We start from the raw sequence: 15,777 nt of genomic DNA on the forward strand, positions 1-15,777 counted from the left end.
CCCGGGTAAGGCCCAGGTATGGCCTAGGGCATCAGAAGGGACCAAGAGGAGTCCAGTCTGAGCCATAGAGCCCATGTCTTTGCCCCCGAAGGTCGCGTTCAAATGCCCGGAACGGCCGTCACAGTGGTGTCCGGCCGGCGCGATCACCGATTGAAGGTTGTGCGTTGTGTTTTGTGTTTTGTGCGAGGCAAGAAGTCAAGGAAAAGCAACTACTACGTAGCGGGAGAGAGGGAGGGGGGGGGGGGCGGGGGGGGGGGGGGGGCGCGGTCGCCGACGACGGGCACACCTCATCAAACCATCCCGCTCGCGAGTTTGCGCGGGAGTTGCGCAGGCAAAGCCAACGTCTTCATGCCGCTAAACCGCGTGTCCACCCTCACCGACCTGAGCATTGCACCAGCGCCGCACGCGACCGCCCCTTCCGATGCCTATGCCGCTGACACGACGGCACTGACCGGGCTGTCCCTGCTGGGCAAGCCCCTGCTCACGGCGCCTGATGCCGTCAGCCCGTTGGTAGTAGCCGCAAGGCGGCTCCAGTTGGTCGAGCAGCGGCTGGCGACACCGGGCAAGCGCGGTGGGGATGGAAGTCCGTTGATGAGCTCTTCCTTTGGGCCGGCGGGCCACCCTCTCGCCTACCAGCCCCAGGTGCCTCGTGCGCCCCCACCCATCAGCAAGCACCGTAGCCGCAAGCATCGGTGGGGAGCGGCTGTCGCTGCCGCCTCGCACCTCGCTGTGAGGGAGGGTGGGCAGCGGGCGGTGCGGTCATCTGCTGGGCGCGAGCGCTCGTCAGGAGAGGGCAGGCCTTGCGTAGCTGGGTGAGACGTGGGGACCTGTGCAAGCACTCCTTTCCGGTCTCCTGTGCAACTCACGTGTGTGTCCCCAGCACGCGCAGCAGAGTGCAGAGCACGCGTGTTGACTCTGTCTACTGGTGTGCTGTTTACGTACTTATACGCGCAATAGTCAGGCACTTGGGGGGGATATGCGCCGCGCCATCACGTCGACGCCCAGGCCGCCCCTCCCGCGCCATGGCCCATGGGTCCCGCGCCCCTGTGTGTGGCGCACATGGCGCGTGGCGGTCATGGTGGCCCGGTGCAGCCATCTCCCTTCTCCCATCTGCCATGCGGATTGCGGTCGGCACGTGGACCGCACCCGCAGTGGGCCATGGTACGCACGAGCGGCACGAGCCGCGAGCGCGCCGCGCGCGGCGCGGGGCGCGCAGCCTCCACATCGCACATGCAAGACCCCCGATATGCGTCTTGATAGCTCTACCCAAGACAAAGAATGCAATACGGTCAACGAAGATGTCTCCCTGACCCCGGCACCCGGCGCTCGAAGATCTGCCTCCTGGAGGCCAGCTGCCGTTTCGCCGCCGCCGTCAGCTGTCTTGGCACGCAACCGGGCTCCACCAGCAGACCCGCGCTCGGCCTCACCTGCCGGCCTGGCCGCTCCGCGCAAATCGGCTGCACCGGCGCAGCCTCGCGACCAACGCGAGCGGGTGCAGCGCGGCGTGGCCACGCGGACCACCCTCTGGCTGCGCCGCCCGCGGAGATGCAGGGCGAGGGCCGGGAGCCCGACACAACGAGGGCGGAGCGATGGTAGCCATCGGGCGCCACGCGAGCCGACGCCCGGATGGGAGGGAGGGGCTGGATGCGAGACGCCTGCTGTGGCGCGGGGCGCGCCCGTGCGCTGCCCAGGGCGTCGAGTGGCGTCCGCGCCGCTGCGCCATAGCCTCTAGTACCAACGCAGCGTGGTGGTTGGTGGTGCACTGGCGGCGGCTCTCGTGCGGAATGGCGCGAGAGGAGCTGGCGGGCAACCATCCGCGGTAGCACCTGGGTGGGGAGGAAGGCGCGGCTCGGGCCAGGGCGGAGAGTCGTGGCATGGGGTTCGCGGGACGAACCACCTCGAGCAGGGGCATCAGAGAGAGCCACCAGTTGCGGAGAATGGCGCTGGCCGAGTCCTCGCGCATTGCCAGCGCCGGCGTGCGCGGAGGTAGCCCGAGGCGATGGCAAAGACGCAGCTCGTTGGAGGCGTACCGTCCCCCCAAATCGGCGCCCCTGCCTCGCCTGCCGCTCGAGCCCTCCGCTGTGCCAAACTCTGTTGGGCTGCGGAAGCCGCCGCTGCCGTCGCCTTCACCGCCGCCGCCGCCGCCGCCGCCGCCAACTTCACCGCTGCCGCCGTGTGCCGCGATGGTCTCGATTAGCGTGCCGTGCGAGGCTAGCAGCTCCTCTACGTACTCGGCGCCCTCGCCAGCGCAGCGAGGCGGCGCAGAATCTCCCATCGCGCCAGCCACCTCCGGCTCCTCCGTTGCCTCGTCGGCGTTGTAATGCAAGCGACAGGCCACTCCTCTGACCATGACACCGCCTCCATCCTCCGTGAGCCGCGGGGCGAGGTAGGAGGCGGGGCTCGTCGGCCGGCGCCGCGGCGCAGCCCTGCCTGTGCACCAGTCGCTCGACCCTCCAGACTCCTCTCCGCTGTTGGCAAGGCTCGTCAGCCCTGGCCCGCCTGGCTCGCCCTCCCTCTCGCCCGCGCTTCCTATCCGCGACGCGTCTTCCAGCGGGGAATGGCCAGCGACGCAGAAATAGGCCCGGCGGCGGGACCACTGCATCGCCTCTGCGAGGTGCGCTGCCGCCCCCGCCCCGCCCTCCGCCACCACCAGGCCGGCGTGCAGCGTGCGGTCGACCTCTCCGAGCAGAGCCTTGGGAGGAGAGTCGGGCGAGGAGGTTAGGAGTGGGAGGGGGTTAGGAGTGTCAGGGAAGGCAGGGTTGGGGGCGGGGCCGCATACGCCGCGAGGGTCGTGGTGTGGTTGGCGGCTGTTGGTACCTCGAGGGATGAGCGGGTGAGAGACTCGTACTCGGCGTCGTAATCGCCCTCCTCCTCGCGACGCCCGCTGTCGTGATCGAAGGCAGTGCGCGTAGACCGCGCGCGTTCGTGCCCGACCGTCGACCCGGCCATCCGCGCGTTTTCCCTCCGCGCGTTTCGCTCTCCCCCGTCGTTACACGATCCGTTACACGGAGGTAAATTAGGCATCAGTTTTCTTTTTCGATTTCTTGGATCTCAGGCGAAAGAAAGAAAACATGCGCCCGATCTCACTGCTCATTTCGCTGCGCACTATGCTTGCCCTCGCCTCGGCATCGTACGGCCTCACGGTCGGCGTCCCGGCCGCGCCCGCCGCCGGCCGCGCCGCCGCCCCGACGATGGCGGCGGCTGAGTCGCGGCGCAACGTGCTCGCCGCCGCGCTGCTGCTGGCGCCGTCCGCGGCCAACGCGATGACCATTCCCGGGTTGAATGCGCCGGGCCTCGTGCCCGCCACCAAGAAGCCCGCCGGCGCCAAGCCCAGCTTCGAGTCTTACCGCGACACGTCCCACTTCTGGTCGTCCCAGGGGGTGCGCACCGCCGCCCGCCGTCCGCCGCTCGCCCACTGCCGCTCGCTTGCCGCTCCTGCACACATGCGCTAGCAAAGGGGGGGGATGTTCCCGCCTGCTCCCGCCTGCGCCCGCTCTGAGCGCTGCTTCCCGCCTCGCCGCAGATCATGGATTCGGTGCCGAAGGTCAAGGGCATTGTGACGCCCAAGACTCCTGTCGGCTACGGCGCCCCAAAGGCTCCCGAGCCGCCCGCCGCGTCCTAGATAGCGAGAGGATGCGACCGCAGTCTCGCGCTTGAGAGCGCAATCGTGCGCGCTCCCGGGGCGTTGCTGGCCTGGGCGCTTGCCGGATGGTTGTGTCGTGCCCCTGGTGGCGTACTCCTTTTTTTCGGACAGCCTCGAGCCTGTCAGCTGTGGCCGTCTCAAAAAAACGTCTGACGCCTCTCAAAAAATTAGGCTAAGAAGGGGCACGCCGCCGCCTCATGCCCCCTCTCGGATGCTCACCGCGCCCGGATAACGCCGCCTCTCAAGACGTCCACCAGTGCCTGCTCCTCCGCCGCCGCCTCGAACGAAAGCGGGGAATCTGCAGCCGCGTCGTCGGACGGCGAGGCGCTGCGTCCCTGCATCGCTCTCACCTCTTGTGTGGTAAGCGGCGCGCCGATCCCGCCGTTGCCTGCGTCGCCCGGCCCCATCCCAAGCGCCACCGCGACGCCTGCTGCAAGCAGCGGCGGCAGGAGGAGGGCGGCCCCTCCCAGAGCTGCCTCCGCCAGCGGGCGTCCTCCCCCCCCGCCCTCGCACATCGCCGGCGGCGGAGCACGAGGCGGCGGCCGCGGCGGCGCTGAAGGGGGCCGCCGCTCCCGCAGCGCCGCCCGCAGCGCGGCGTTCTCCGCCAGGAGCTGCTCCCGCAAGGATGGCGTCGACGAGGCCGCCGCAGCTGGCCGGCCGCCGGCCGCAACTTCTCGAATGTCGGCCTCCAGCAGTTGAGCCGAAGAGACGCCGCCATCCTCTGTGCCGCTCTCCACTCTCCCGTCCGCTGGAGCGACTATGTGCTGCACGCGACCGACCACGCCGCCCTGCAGCATCACCTTGAACCCTCGACTGTGACGACGACTGCGCGTGAGCACGCGCGCCACTGTGCCGTTGGTTAGTAGACCGCTCGCGTAGTCGACTTTCTGCACCACGGACACTCGGTCGCCGACTGCTGGGTATGCCGTCGGCGTGGGGGCAGAACGACGACGAGGGCCGGGCTGCCGGCGCGGCGCCGCGAGGCCGGCGGAGTCGGCGACGAGCATGAGAACGAGGAACGAAAAGCCCGCCAGCAGCTGCATGGCGGAGCTTTGCTCAGCTCCACGTAGAGCGGCGCGCACACGACCAAGCCTCCAGCTCGCTTGTGGGCGTGAAGTCTGGCGTATGTACCGTCGGGTCTCTATTTTAAGATGAGGTAAACAGCAATAGATCCGGGTGTAGTGCCGGATCATTTCCTGGAGCCAGGGGGACCGATTCGCGCTTGCCAAGGGACCAATTGCTGGAAGCCCGCGCAGCCTGCGCTCCGGCCGGCAGAGGGCTTGCGACCCGTGGCAGGGTGACAGCCCGCCGGTGGGCGAGCCAAACTCTGGCGGAGGCAGCCCGCTCAGCCCCAGGCGCCCCTCGAACCGGAGGGTGGTCTGCCGCCGCTGCGCGTTGGGCGCGCCGAGGGCGGGAGACATCAGCTTCGCGCCACAGGTGACCTGGGGGAGGCCGATTCTCGGCAAGTTGGCACTGGCGCGGCTTCTTACCTTCGACGGGAGGACTGCGTGCTGGGGGTGATCGAGTCGTTCTACATTGTGCAAACGGGCGCGCGCGTGAGCGTGATTGACGAGTGCAAGCGTTCGTGCATCACCGAGACGGATGTTGCCCGCCTTTTCAACGCAGTCGGGCGGCGGGTGGCTACGGGTGTTCCGGGCGAGGACACCTTCCCGATGGGCGGCTACTTCAATGAGTTCCGACGCGAGGGTGTGAGCGTGGAGCTGGTGCGTGAGCTGCGGACGGTGGTCACAGGCGCAATCGCTGCGATCGGTGGCGATGTGTCAGCGATCACGGCGAGCGCAAATTCATTCCGCAAGTGGTACAGCGACGCGCAGAACGCGACGGCCGTCGCCTTGCTTGGGCGAGGCGGTGCGGTGAACATTGCGATCATGCGGGCTGCGAAGCAGGTCTTTGCCAGATGGTACTGTCCGGGAGGGCGGCTGTACGTGCCGGGAGCTATGAGCGAGCTCGCGTCGCCGGCGGCCTTCGGTGATTTCGAGGTGCCGGGTGGTTGGTGACTGACTGGTGTGGTGCTGGGGCATACTGGAGAATACTGGAGAATACTGGCGGATACTGCACCGCTGCTTCCGAGCGAGGGCGTAGCGTAGGAGCCGGGCTGAAAAGGAGAAAAAAACAAGTGGCGCCTTCCCCTTAGCGCTTACTTAGCATGTACATACTATTATACTGCTTAGGACTGGTGGATGAAGGACTGTCTATTGGGATTGACCCCATAGGGAAAGTGACGCGATGGCATCGTTTGTGGCTCGGCCTGGCGACTGGCCTGCAAGGTCCACCGCGCGCTTACAGCCAACCAAGCGGGTGGGCGGCGCGATCGGCCAAGCTCCTGGCGGCGCTACTGATGAGCCAGCGGCTGATGTGCGACGTCGACATGGTCGAGGAGCAGCAGTTGAGGCCCAACAACAGTTGGCACCCGGAAAGTGCAGGCAAAAATAGTACCGGTAATAGAGCAGTTTGGTCGGAGGGCGCCCGGGTCGCCCCGGAGCGGCAAAAGTCGCGAGCGGCAGTCCAGCCAACTGCCGGCTCGCACGGCAGCCTCTTCCTCTGGACCAGCCTCAACTTCCGTACAGTCAACATTTTGTCGCTGCGTGCTCGTGGCGAGCTGTGGCGGCGGTCGAAGTTCGCCCAGATTCGGTGACGAGCGCCAGACGATAGTACCGCCTCTGTTCGCGCCCTGTGCATGTCAGGCCAGGCTGCAGCAGGGCACTACCATCGTGCTGCCCTGCTGCAGCCTGACTTTGCCCACTGTGCACAGTCGCCAGAGCACCACCACCGCCCGGAATCGTGTCACGGCGAGCTCCTTCTGCGCCCGCTCGCGAGGCTCTCGCGCTGGCACACTTTGGCCATCTGCTGCTCGCGTTCGGCGAGCTCTTCTCCGCACTCCTGCCACGGTGCCGTCACCACACACCTTCTGGCCGGCCTGAGCCGCGCAGGGTCGCCGGCGGGGGCAACGTATCGACCTCTCTCTCTGGTGCACCACGGGCCGCGACGGCTGCTGGCAGCAGGCGCGAGGAGGCAGTGTGCCGGCACAGTCGAGCCGGAGCATCGGGTTCTTGATGCTTGTGGGGTCAAGTCTGACCTTATGTGGCATAATATGCAACAATAAGGCTATGCTATCTCCCGGCTTTTTGAGATATGATCCCTCAAAGTCGAATTATGGTTTACTGGTGGGACCACATACCGTAGTGTCTGTCTTGTTTTGCGTTTCTTCAAACGAATCCTTTAAAGTCTCGACAATCACTGAGCTGCTTATGTGGCACCGCAGAGGCTCCCTTGGGGATGCCTGAGGCCACCCCAACCACTCACCAAGCCTTACGTGGGCGTATTCAAACCTACTCTTATGGTTTACCCACATATTATGCGAGTACTTACTGGGAGAAAAGGGAGAGTGGCTGAGTGGGTTGTGTTCTCTACACTCTAGGCCCTTAAGGGCCCTACGCGCGGCGTGAGAGCTCGGAAGCGAGCTTTGCACGGCGACGTAAGAGCCACATACACACACTGAGACACACAGGGGAGAGAGAGAGCTCTCACGCCGGCGCGTATTGCAATAGGGCCCTTACCTAGGGGCCTACCTAGAGAGCACACACCCCTCTCCTTTTACTCCCAGTAAGCGAAAAGTTCAAGAGGGAAAAAAAGTACCAATGAAAAAGAGAGAGAAAACATGTTCGTAAGAACAACACATACACTGAAAGGGAGAGGGTGTGTGTGCTATCTAGGCCCCTGTACACTGAAAACGTGAAAAGAAGAAAGAGAGCCGATTCTAAAAGGGTTAGTGCCAGTGCGCGCCAGTCCCGTGGCCGTGCCCAGTAGAGTTTTCTCGTAAAATTCTAAAGGGTGTACCTGTGTTAGTGCCAGTGCGCGCCAGTCCCGTGCCCAGTGTTGTGCGAGGGAGTTTTGTTATAAAATTCTTCCTACCGTTGTAAAAATTCTAAAGAAAAGAAAAACACGGTCCCGGCGGCGACAGCGAGCGGCTCGCAGTGGAGCATCGGGTCGTCTCGAGACCCGCAGAGTGGAGTCTCTGGAAAGATTGTCCAGAGGATTAGGCGCCAAACGCGCCATGAGCAAAAAGAAGTCGTCTCGGCACGGCGACGAGACGGGCCGGTCAGCCCGGCACCGCGTGAGCAAGCTGGCGTCTGCGATCGCAAAGCGCGAGCTGGCCAAGGCTCGCACTCTCCTAGCGAGCCTCGTCGCTGAGCCGGCGGCGGCAGAGAGCCTCCGCTCCCAGCTGCGCGCGAAGCCGCACCGAGGCATCGCCGAGGGCGACACGCTGCTCCATCTCGCCGTCAAAAGCGGCGACGCCGGCCTCGTTCGGCTGCTCACGGAGCACGGTGCGGACGTGAATGCCGCCGATGCGCGTGGGCGGCTTCCGGGTCACGTGGCTGGACCCGCCGGCGCGCGCGCGCTCCTCGAGGCGGCGGCGGCGGCGAACGTGCTGTTGGACCGCGAGCGTTGCGACGACAGCGGCTGTTCGGCGTGTGCCGCCCGCCTGAACCGGCGCCTGCAGAGGCGGTGGGCTGCAGCCCTCACTGCCGACGCGGAGTGCCGCTCAGGTGGACGACGCGCTGTACCTGGCGCTGCGCGAGGGCGAGGGGCTCGAGGAGGACGAGGGCGAGGCGAACTCCCGTCTCTCACGCCGCCGCTGCGTGTGATACCGGCGGAGCCACTCCTCTGCCGCATGTCTTGGCTGTAGGAGGCGGCGGCGCTCTACCGGCGCGCCTTTGGGGGCGACTACGAGGGGCTTGGCGCCGCTCCGCCGCCGCCCTCGGAGGAGTCGGCATGGCGGGAGCGGCTAGCCGAGGAGAGCGGCCGTGGCAGTGCTGAGGTGGCTGGCGGGTGAAGGGTGCTGATGTTGCTCGCGCCGGGATGACACTGTAGGAGAGCTACTTTGAGGCGGCGGAGCGGGGAGAGACGTCCGGCGGCGGCTTCGGCTGGGCGGGCGACAGCGAGGAGGGCGGGTACGCGTCGTGGTCCGACGATGGCGGCGGGGACTGGTTCTCGGAGGTTGCTGCTGCGATGGCGGCGCGGCGAGCGCAGCACGCGAGGGAGGCGCGAGAGGCGGCGGCGGCGGCGGCGGCGGCGGCGGCGGCGGCGGCGGCGGCGGCAGCGGCAGCGGGCGGGCACGGAGGCGGCGTCGGTGCGGGTGGCGGCGGCGCGGGTGGCGGCGGCGAGGGAGCTGCCGAGAGGCAGCAGAGGGCAGACGCCGCCTTTGCGCAGCTGCGGAGGGAGGAGGAAGCGGCAAGCCGCGCCGCCGCGCGCGCCGAGAAGCGTGCGACGTACATTGCTCGGTGGGTGGCTTTGGGCAGCGAGGCGGAGGATGCGGCCGCGGCGGCGGGCGCTCCCCCCCCGCTCCGCTCCGCAGACTTGCCGTGGCCGTGCGGCGAGATGGCGGAGCTCACGCCGGATGTGGTGGCGATGCACGTGCTCGACGACGAGGCGGCGGAGGGGGGGCCAGGACGACGACGCGCGCTGCAGGCCGAGCTGCGGCGATGGCACCCCGACAAGTTTGTCGCGCGGTGGGGGGCGAGGCTCTGCCCCGCGGAGCGCGAGGCCATCCTCGCGAGAGTGACGGCCGTGTCGCAGTGCCTCACGCAGCTGATGGCGGGCTGACAGTGACACTGTACTTTGGCGGGGCCAAATCTTTGGTCGCACAGTTCGCGTGGGCTGTGGGGGGTGGGAGTGGCCCGCCGACCACAAACCCTTCACACTGATACACTTCTTGTTCTTCAGTACACTGCTCACTGGCGCCGCGGCTCGCAACTTCCAACCCCGTGCTACTGTGTCACGCGCCAAAGAAGCTCGACAAGTCCGGCATGCCGCGCCCACCCCCTCGCGCCCTCCCGCCTGCCCCTCCTCCGCCACCCATCCCGCCCATCATGTTGCGCAGCATGTCTTCCATGCCGCCCCCCCCACCGCCGCCGCCGCCGCCCGGCATCCCTGCGCCAAACCCGCCAAACCCGCCCCCCATGCCTTGCCGCCCGCCGCCGCCGAAACCACCAAAACCACCCGCTGCCGACCGCCTGGCACCGCCATGCTGCTGCTGCTGCCTGCCGCCGCCGCCGCGCGGCGCAGCAAGCTCGATCCGGGCGGGCAGGACACGCAAGCGCAAGTGGCCGCCGCCGCTGCTGCCGCCGCCGCCGCCCGCCGCCGCGATCGCCTCGGAGAGCTTCCGCCCGCCTCGCAGCGACTGGCCGTCCACCGACAGCACCCTGTCTCCCACGCGCAATCGGCCGTGCCTCGCCGCCGCCCCGCCCGGAACCACCCTCGAGACGACATTCTCGCCGTCGACGCGGATGCCGAGCGACGCATCTCGCGGCACCTCCACCTAAGAGTGTGCTATAGGAAGTGTCTAGGAAGTGTCTAGGAAGTGTCTAGGAAATGTCTCGCGGCACCTCCACCTAAGAGTGCGCATACTGAGGCAGTGGGCCACAGCTGCGCACCGCCGAGATGGAAGAGGCGGGTCTGCACTCAAATCTCACTCGGCATCTAGGTGCCTCCGCCTCCACCGCCTGCCCCTCGGAGCCCTTGACGTATGCCACTTTGAGGTGGTGACCCTCCGAGCCACGAAGCCGCTCCGCCGCGCGCTCGCCTGCAGCCGAGAGGCAGCCGAGATCCAGCCGAGAGGCAGCCGAGATCCAGCCCACAGGCAGCCGAGACGCAGCCGAGAGAGACAGCCGAGAGGGAGCCCAGAGACAGCCGAGAGGGAGCCGAGAGAGAGCTTAGAGAGAGCCGAAAGAGAGCTTAGAGAGGGCCGAGAGACGGCCGCTCCGCCACACCCGCACTCAGCGGCTCGCCGTCCACCTCGTACACCACGTCCCCCACGCGCAGTCCTGCCGCCTCGGCCGCACCGCCGCGGCTCACGGCGAGCACCTGCCGCCCACCCGCCAACCTCGCGTCACACTTCTCGGCGCATCGGCCTCATCATCTCAGCCCATCTCAGCCCATCTCAGCCCATCTCGGCCCATCTCGGCCCATCTCGGCTGCCGGCGTGCGCGTCCGGCGCCTCGTTGGAGCGCGATAGGCGCAGCCCGAGCCCGCCACCCGCACCCGCGCGCAGCTCTACTGGGTGCAGCTGCGACGGCACCGGCACCGCGCCACCGCCGCCGCCACCGCCGCCGCCGCCGAAGGGGTGCGAGGAGCCGTCGGCGTTGGTCGCAAACTGCTGGAACGGGCCGCCGCCGCCGCCGCCAGACGAGAACGAGAAGCTGCCTCCGCCGCCGCCCATGCCTCCGCCCATGCCTCCAAAAGGGTCGGCGCCGCCAAAGAACTGCTTGAAGATCTCGCGGGGGTCAACATTCATGCCCGCGCCGCCGCCGAAGCCGGGGCCGCCGGAGCCGGCTTCGCCCTTGAGGCCGGCCTCGCCAAACTGATCGTAGACACGCCGCTTCTCGTCGTCAGTGAGGACGGTGTAGGCCTCCGTAATCTCCCTGAATTTTGCCTCGGCCTCCTCGGTCTTGTCCGGGTTCTTGTCGGGATGCCACTCCAGCGCAAGCTTGCGGTAGGCCTGCATAGAGCGTTGAGGAGGCTGGTGGAGCGGGCAGGCAGAGAGGTGTGTGCGGCTAACCTCTAACCTCACCTTCTTGATCTTCTTCGCGTCGGCCGACCGCGGGACTCCAAGCACCTTGTAGTAGTCTGCGCCAGCGGACCTTGCTGGGGCGCGTGTGGTGCGCTGAGCGTCAACTGGTACAACGAGGAGAGCGAGCACGATCATCCAGCGCACGAAGATGTGCATGTCCATGCTCTAGCAAAGGCGCCACCGTGAGAACGCGGCACAAAGAATTTCCCCCCAGAGAGTACAACAACGTGTGCATGAGCATGGGCATGCAATATTCTTTCTTTCTTAGTGCCAGTGCGCGCCAGTCCCGTGCCCGCAGTGTCGCGTAAACAAATTTTGCGCCAGTTTTCGGCCATTCCGAATTTCCTTTCGTGCCATTCCGCATTCCCCATAAACTAAGAGAACTTACGGCGCGGAGCGGTCAGGCATGACACATTTTGTACCCATTCTAGACTGACACTGTGTCCACGTCTCCACGATAGTGCACAGATGGGCTCTGTGGGACAAGTTCTGCTCGCAACGCCCCAGGGCCCGGTCGTCTCAATGCGACTACGTAGAAGAGAGCGGAAGGAGCAGCTACGAAGATTGCAACATTTCTTAGCAGACCATAATCGCTTCCGTCGTGCGCAGCGGCGCCGGGGAAAATATCGCCATAGCCCGCGCGGATCGCCGCCTTGCGCACCGGCTTGTAGTGCTGCGGCGCAAATGGGTTGTGCCCGCTCCAAGGCTTGTCGCCACCCGACCAATGAAGGGCGCAACCCCTTGCGACCTCCCCCGTCCACCAAGCGGCGCTGTACTTTGCCCACACCCGCAGTGGCAGCAGCTCCCCGTTCCCCCAGCTGGTGCCCAAACCGCCCACATTCCAGCAGGAATCGATCCGCTGAAAGTCGTGCCCAAAGAGCAGCTGCAGCGGCACCTGGCTGCTCGGCGCAGCTCGCATACCGCCTGGGAGCGAGATGCCAGCATACGAGGCGAGGCCGACCTCCTGAAGCGCAGCCACCAGCGCCTCGATCCGCTGCGTCAGGTTCTGCGCGCGCCACTGCTGGAGGTTGAAGGCGATGAGGCCGGCGTTGAAGGCGTCACCCCGCAGCACTGTGCTCACGTTGTATCCCCATGCCTTGAGAACCCCAAGCTTTGACGGGCGGTACCGCGTGATGGTGCGCAGCTCCTTCTTGCGCGCCACGGCAGCAAGCGACTTTGAATGGTTGGCGCCGACGAAGAGCTTCGAGAGGAGGTCGTGCACATCTGAGCGCACTATGATGTCCGTGTCGAGCCAGAGGACTGAGGAGGCGGCCTCCGGCAAGAGTTCGGGGAGGTAGAAGCGCACCAAGTTCATGGCGCTCGAGTTGCTCAGGTTGTGGAGCAGTGGAAACCGCTCGAGATTGACGACATGGACTGTGATCTCCATTCCGACTCTCCGGATCGCCTCTCTGCTCTGCGGGCTGGGCTCCGCCTCGACGCAGAAGGCGTGCACATGGATGCAGTGCGGGCTGCGGCTGCTGCTGAAGATCGACCAGACCAGCGGCGCCAGGCCCGGCGCCTGGTGGCTGTCTGCGCCGAATGCGACATGCGAGATGTGCCCACACGACCGCGTTGGTCTGTGGAGACCACCTGTGGACCTGTTCGAGACATCGCTGTGCCCCCCGCGGTTCTGGAGGTGCTTGCGGGAGGCATCGGTATGATCTCCGCGCGGTTGGGAATGCTTGAAGAAGTTGACTTGGCCGGCGGCCACAACCGCCACCAGCGCAAGCCCCCACGGCATCTCACCGGGCGCGGGGGCACGCGGACCGAAATGGCACGTCGTCTTGAGGGGGGACGCCTGCTTCGATCCTCCTTTGAGAACACATTTCGTCATTTTCTTTTTTGTGCTCTTACTTTTACTATTCTTTGGGTTCTTCTCTTGAAGCATGCCCACCACGCAATTATGACCCAAGCTTGCGCTTGCTCGCATCCGGCGGCGGACCGCCGCTGGAGCTCCCATCGTGGGCGATAAACGCTCGTTCGGCGCTGGGGGGCCGAAGCCCGTCGCTGCGTCGTAGTTCAGAGTTCGGGACGGCGTCGCCCACGCCGTTCTCTCCAACCCTGGTTCGGTATACCCGGGCAGGGATCCTACCCACCGGGGCGGCCTCGCGCCCGTCGCCCGCCCGCAGCCTTTGTGTATACCGGCGAGCTCCCCTCGCTGTGCGACGCCGCCCGCCGTCTGCGGCACGTCCAAGACGCCTCCGCAAGGCATCGATTGATCGAGCGCAGCGCCATGGGCACTTATACCCTCGCCCGGGGAGCAGGAGCAGGGGTCGTGCCTGTCTGGACGGGCATGCGTGAGCGAGCGGCACGTCCGGTCACACTGGCTCTCGTCGCGCTGCTGCTGGTTGGAGTTTGGGCATTGCTGCTCTTCCGTAGCAGACCGTCTCCCACGCCCGGTCTGCCTAGCACAGGCATCGCGGCTGTTGGCCCGTTGCAACTGCGGTGCTCACCGTGCGCGCCTCATAGAGATGCCTTCGCCACACTCGAGAAGCTGCGCATCACCCCGCACGTTGTTGAGGACGTGCGAAGTGGCGGCGCCCCTGGCGTCTACGCTGTGAAGCGCGTGCCAGCTGAGGACACCGATCTGAGGGACTACATCCGCAACCTAGGGAGGCGGTCCATAGAGCACCACGATCGAGTCATGGCCTCGAACAGATCTTCCCGGTCCCTCGGCAATCCAGCGACCCTGGGCCGACGTATGATTGATTTTTTGCTAGGTGTGTGTTCGTGAGTGTTGTTTCCTTCCTAGCTGCCAGTGGCGCGCGAGGACAGTGTTAAGAATTCTGCGTTTCTGCGCCAAGTCGGGAGAGACGGGCACCTCTCTCTCTCGTGTGTTTGGTGATTGATGATTGTAGATTGACTGAACTCTGAAGACTGTGTCTTCGTTTCACGTGCGTCGTGCGATAGTCTCCGAAAGATTCCCTTTACTAAAAACTTTTCCCGAACCAAACGCCGCCTCGCCTCGCTCTCTGGCAGCCGGCCTCGGGCCCGCCACATCGTGGGCGGAATAATTCTTCTCTTCGCGCCATATAGAGCTCTATCAGCGACCGCTACACTCGCGGTGCCGCCAGTCTCATCTAGCGACCGCTACACTCGCATGAGGCACACGCTCGAGGCCGAGCTCGCCTGGCTCCGTTCGAGCGCCTTGCCGCAAGCGGGCTGCGTCGCTCCCACCGCGCCGGCGTCGCTTCCCGAGCTTCCCGAGCAGGCGCGGGCGGACGGCGACCGGCTGCGCCGCATCCTGCGCGAGTTTGAGCAGTCGGAGCCGATCCGCTGGGCCAAGCAGCCGGGACGGACGCGCGACGAGCTGCATCGGAAGTTCGATCCCGTGCCGCCGCTCCCCGCTGCCCAGCCTCCACCAGCACCAAAGGCGCGCGAGTCGGCATTTCCTCGCGCGCAGCCAGCACAGGCGCCGCCAGCACAGGCGCCGCCGGCACAGGCGCCGCCGGCACAGGCGCCGCCGGCACAGGCGCCGCCGGCACAGGCGCCGCCGGCACAGGCGCCGCCTGCAACGGCGCCGCGCCACCCTCTGCCCCAGTGGCCGCAGCAGCGCCAGGTCGGCGAGCGAGCGGCCCCGCCGCAGCACGGAGGCCTTTCGCCGCAGCGAGGCGCAAGCCAGGCGCCGCAGGGCCTCCACCCTGCCGCGGCCGCGGGGTGCGGCGGCATGGGGGCCGGGTGGGGCGGTGCATCAACCTCCCCGGCTTGCGCATGCGGTGCTGCACCTGGCCATGCAGCACCCAGCCACGCCGCGGCACCCGGCGCCGCCGCCTCTTGGGGCGCGAGCGCCGCGCCCGGCTTCACGCCGCAGATGAAGGAGGGGCTGCTCGAGTACGCTCGCGTCTTCGGGCGGCGTCGCTTTCACACGCACTCTGCGTGAACAGGAGGAGCTGCTCGAGCTGTACGACCAGCGAGAGGCGAGCGGCGGGGTGCTGCGCCCCGAGGCGCAGCGCCGCTTCGAGCAGCTCAAGGCGGCCAAGGCGGCGGCCGCCGCCGGAGGAGGAGGGACCGCCCCGGCATTGGGAGCGGCGCAAGCCGCGGACGGCGGACCCTTCGGCGGCGGCGGGTTCGGCGGCGGGTTTGGCGGAGGGGCTGGCGGCGGGTTCGATGGAGGCGGCCGGGGAGGAGGTGCGGGCGGCTGCAGCGGCGGCAGCTACGGCGGCCAAGGCGGCGCCGGAGGCCGCTGCGGCGACTGCGGCGGCGGCTACGGCGGTGGCCACACAAGCGGCTGCGGCGGCGGCCGTGGCGGCGGAGACGGCCCGAGCGGCAGCGGCCTTGGCGTCGGCGGGTGCGGCGGGTACGGCGGTGGCGGCTACGCTTCCGGCGGCGGGGTGGGCGGCGGCGGCATCTCGGACGGCCCGCGCGCCTGCCCCCAGTGCCAGGGCCACGTATACGACAACCGCGCGCGCAACGAGGAGCGGGTTGCCGCGGGGCAAAGGCATGTCCACTACACGTCCATGACACGTCCGTGACGCGTCCCGCAGGAGCGGGTTGCCGCGGGGCAAAGGCCGATGCCCGAGTTCAAGTGCGCCAGCGCAGCTTG

The 15,777-nt window shown here is 67.0% G+C and overlaps 5 protein-coding genes across 5 annotated transcripts; 2 read left to right on the top strand and 3 right to left on the bottom strand.

Annotated features, from left to right (window-relative positions):
• The first annotated feature begins 3,087 nt into the window (after window positions 1-3,087).
• On the top strand, window positions 3,088-3,801 carry EMIHUDRAFT_440649 (hypothetical protein). Its single transcript, XM_005788670.1, has 2 exons — window positions 3,088-3,380; window positions 3,524-3,801. The coding sequence occupies exons 1-2, from the start codon at window positions 3,108-3,110 to the stop codon at window positions 3,620-3,622; spliced, it is 372 nt and encodes a 123-aa protein (XP_005788727.1). The 5' UTR covers window positions 3,088-3,107; the 3' UTR covers window positions 3,623-3,801.
• Window positions 3,802-3,858: 57 nt separating this feature from the next.
• On the bottom strand, window positions 3,859-4,158 carry EMIHUDRAFT_226624 (hypothetical protein; the record flags this gene model as incomplete). The annotated part of the gene is made up of 1 exon (XM_005788671.1): window positions 3,859-4,158. One exon carries the CDS (start codon window positions 4,156-4,158, stop codon window positions 3,859-3,861), a length of 300 nt encoding a protein of 99 aa, XP_005788728.1.
• A 3,560-nt stretch (window positions 4,159-7,718) lies between these two features.
• EMIHUDRAFT_226627 (hypothetical protein) lies at window positions 7,719-9,268 on the top strand (the record flags this gene model as incomplete). Its single annotated transcript, XM_005788672.1, has 4 exons — window positions 7,719-8,036; window positions 8,352-8,483; window positions 8,537-8,662; window positions 9,134-9,268. The coding sequence occupies 4 exons, from the start codon at window positions 7,719-7,721 to the stop codon at window positions 9,266-9,268; spliced, it is 711 nt and encodes a 236-aa protein (XP_005788729.1).
• A 1,630-nt stretch (window positions 9,269-10,898) lies between these two features.
• EMIHUDRAFT_48583 (hypothetical protein) lies at window positions 10,899-11,291 on the bottom strand (the record flags this gene model as incomplete). The annotated part of the gene is made up of 2 exons (XM_005788673.1): window positions 10,899-11,162; window positions 11,235-11,291. Coding segments are annotated over 2 exons (321 nt in total), but the record flags the coding sequence as incomplete, so codon positions are not given.
• A 370-nt stretch (window positions 11,292-11,661) lies between these two features.
• On the bottom strand, window positions 11,662-13,068 carry EMIHUDRAFT_226629 (hypothetical protein; the record flags this gene model as incomplete). The annotated part of the gene is made up of 2 exons (XM_005788674.1): window positions 11,662-12,760; window positions 12,833-13,068. The coding sequence occupies 2 exons, from the start codon at window positions 13,066-13,068 to the stop codon at window positions 11,662-11,664; spliced, it is 1,335 nt and encodes a 444-aa protein (XP_005788731.1).
• Between the last annotated feature and the right edge of the window lie 2,709 nt (window positions 13,069-15,777).

Source organism: Emiliania huxleyi (genome assembly GCF_000372725.1).
Source record: "Emiliania huxleyi CCMP1516 chromosome Unknown EMIHUscaffold_133, whole genome shotgun sequence".
NCBI classification, from domain to species: Eukaryota; Haptophyta; order Isochrysidales; family Noelaerhabdaceae; genus Emiliania; species Emiliania huxleyi.

What these genes read in the sequence shown, in the direction of transcription:
- EMIHUDRAFT_440649 (XM_005788670.1), top strand. Translation starts at nt 3,108, where the DNA reads ATGCTTGCCCTCGCCTCGGCATCGTACGGCCTCACGGTCGGCGTCCCG. An exon ending in ACTTCTGGTCGTCCCAGGGG is followed by an intron (nt 3,381 to 3,523) that starts GTGCGCACCGCC and finishes GCCTCGCCGCAG; the next exon opens with ATCATGGATTCGGTGCCGAA.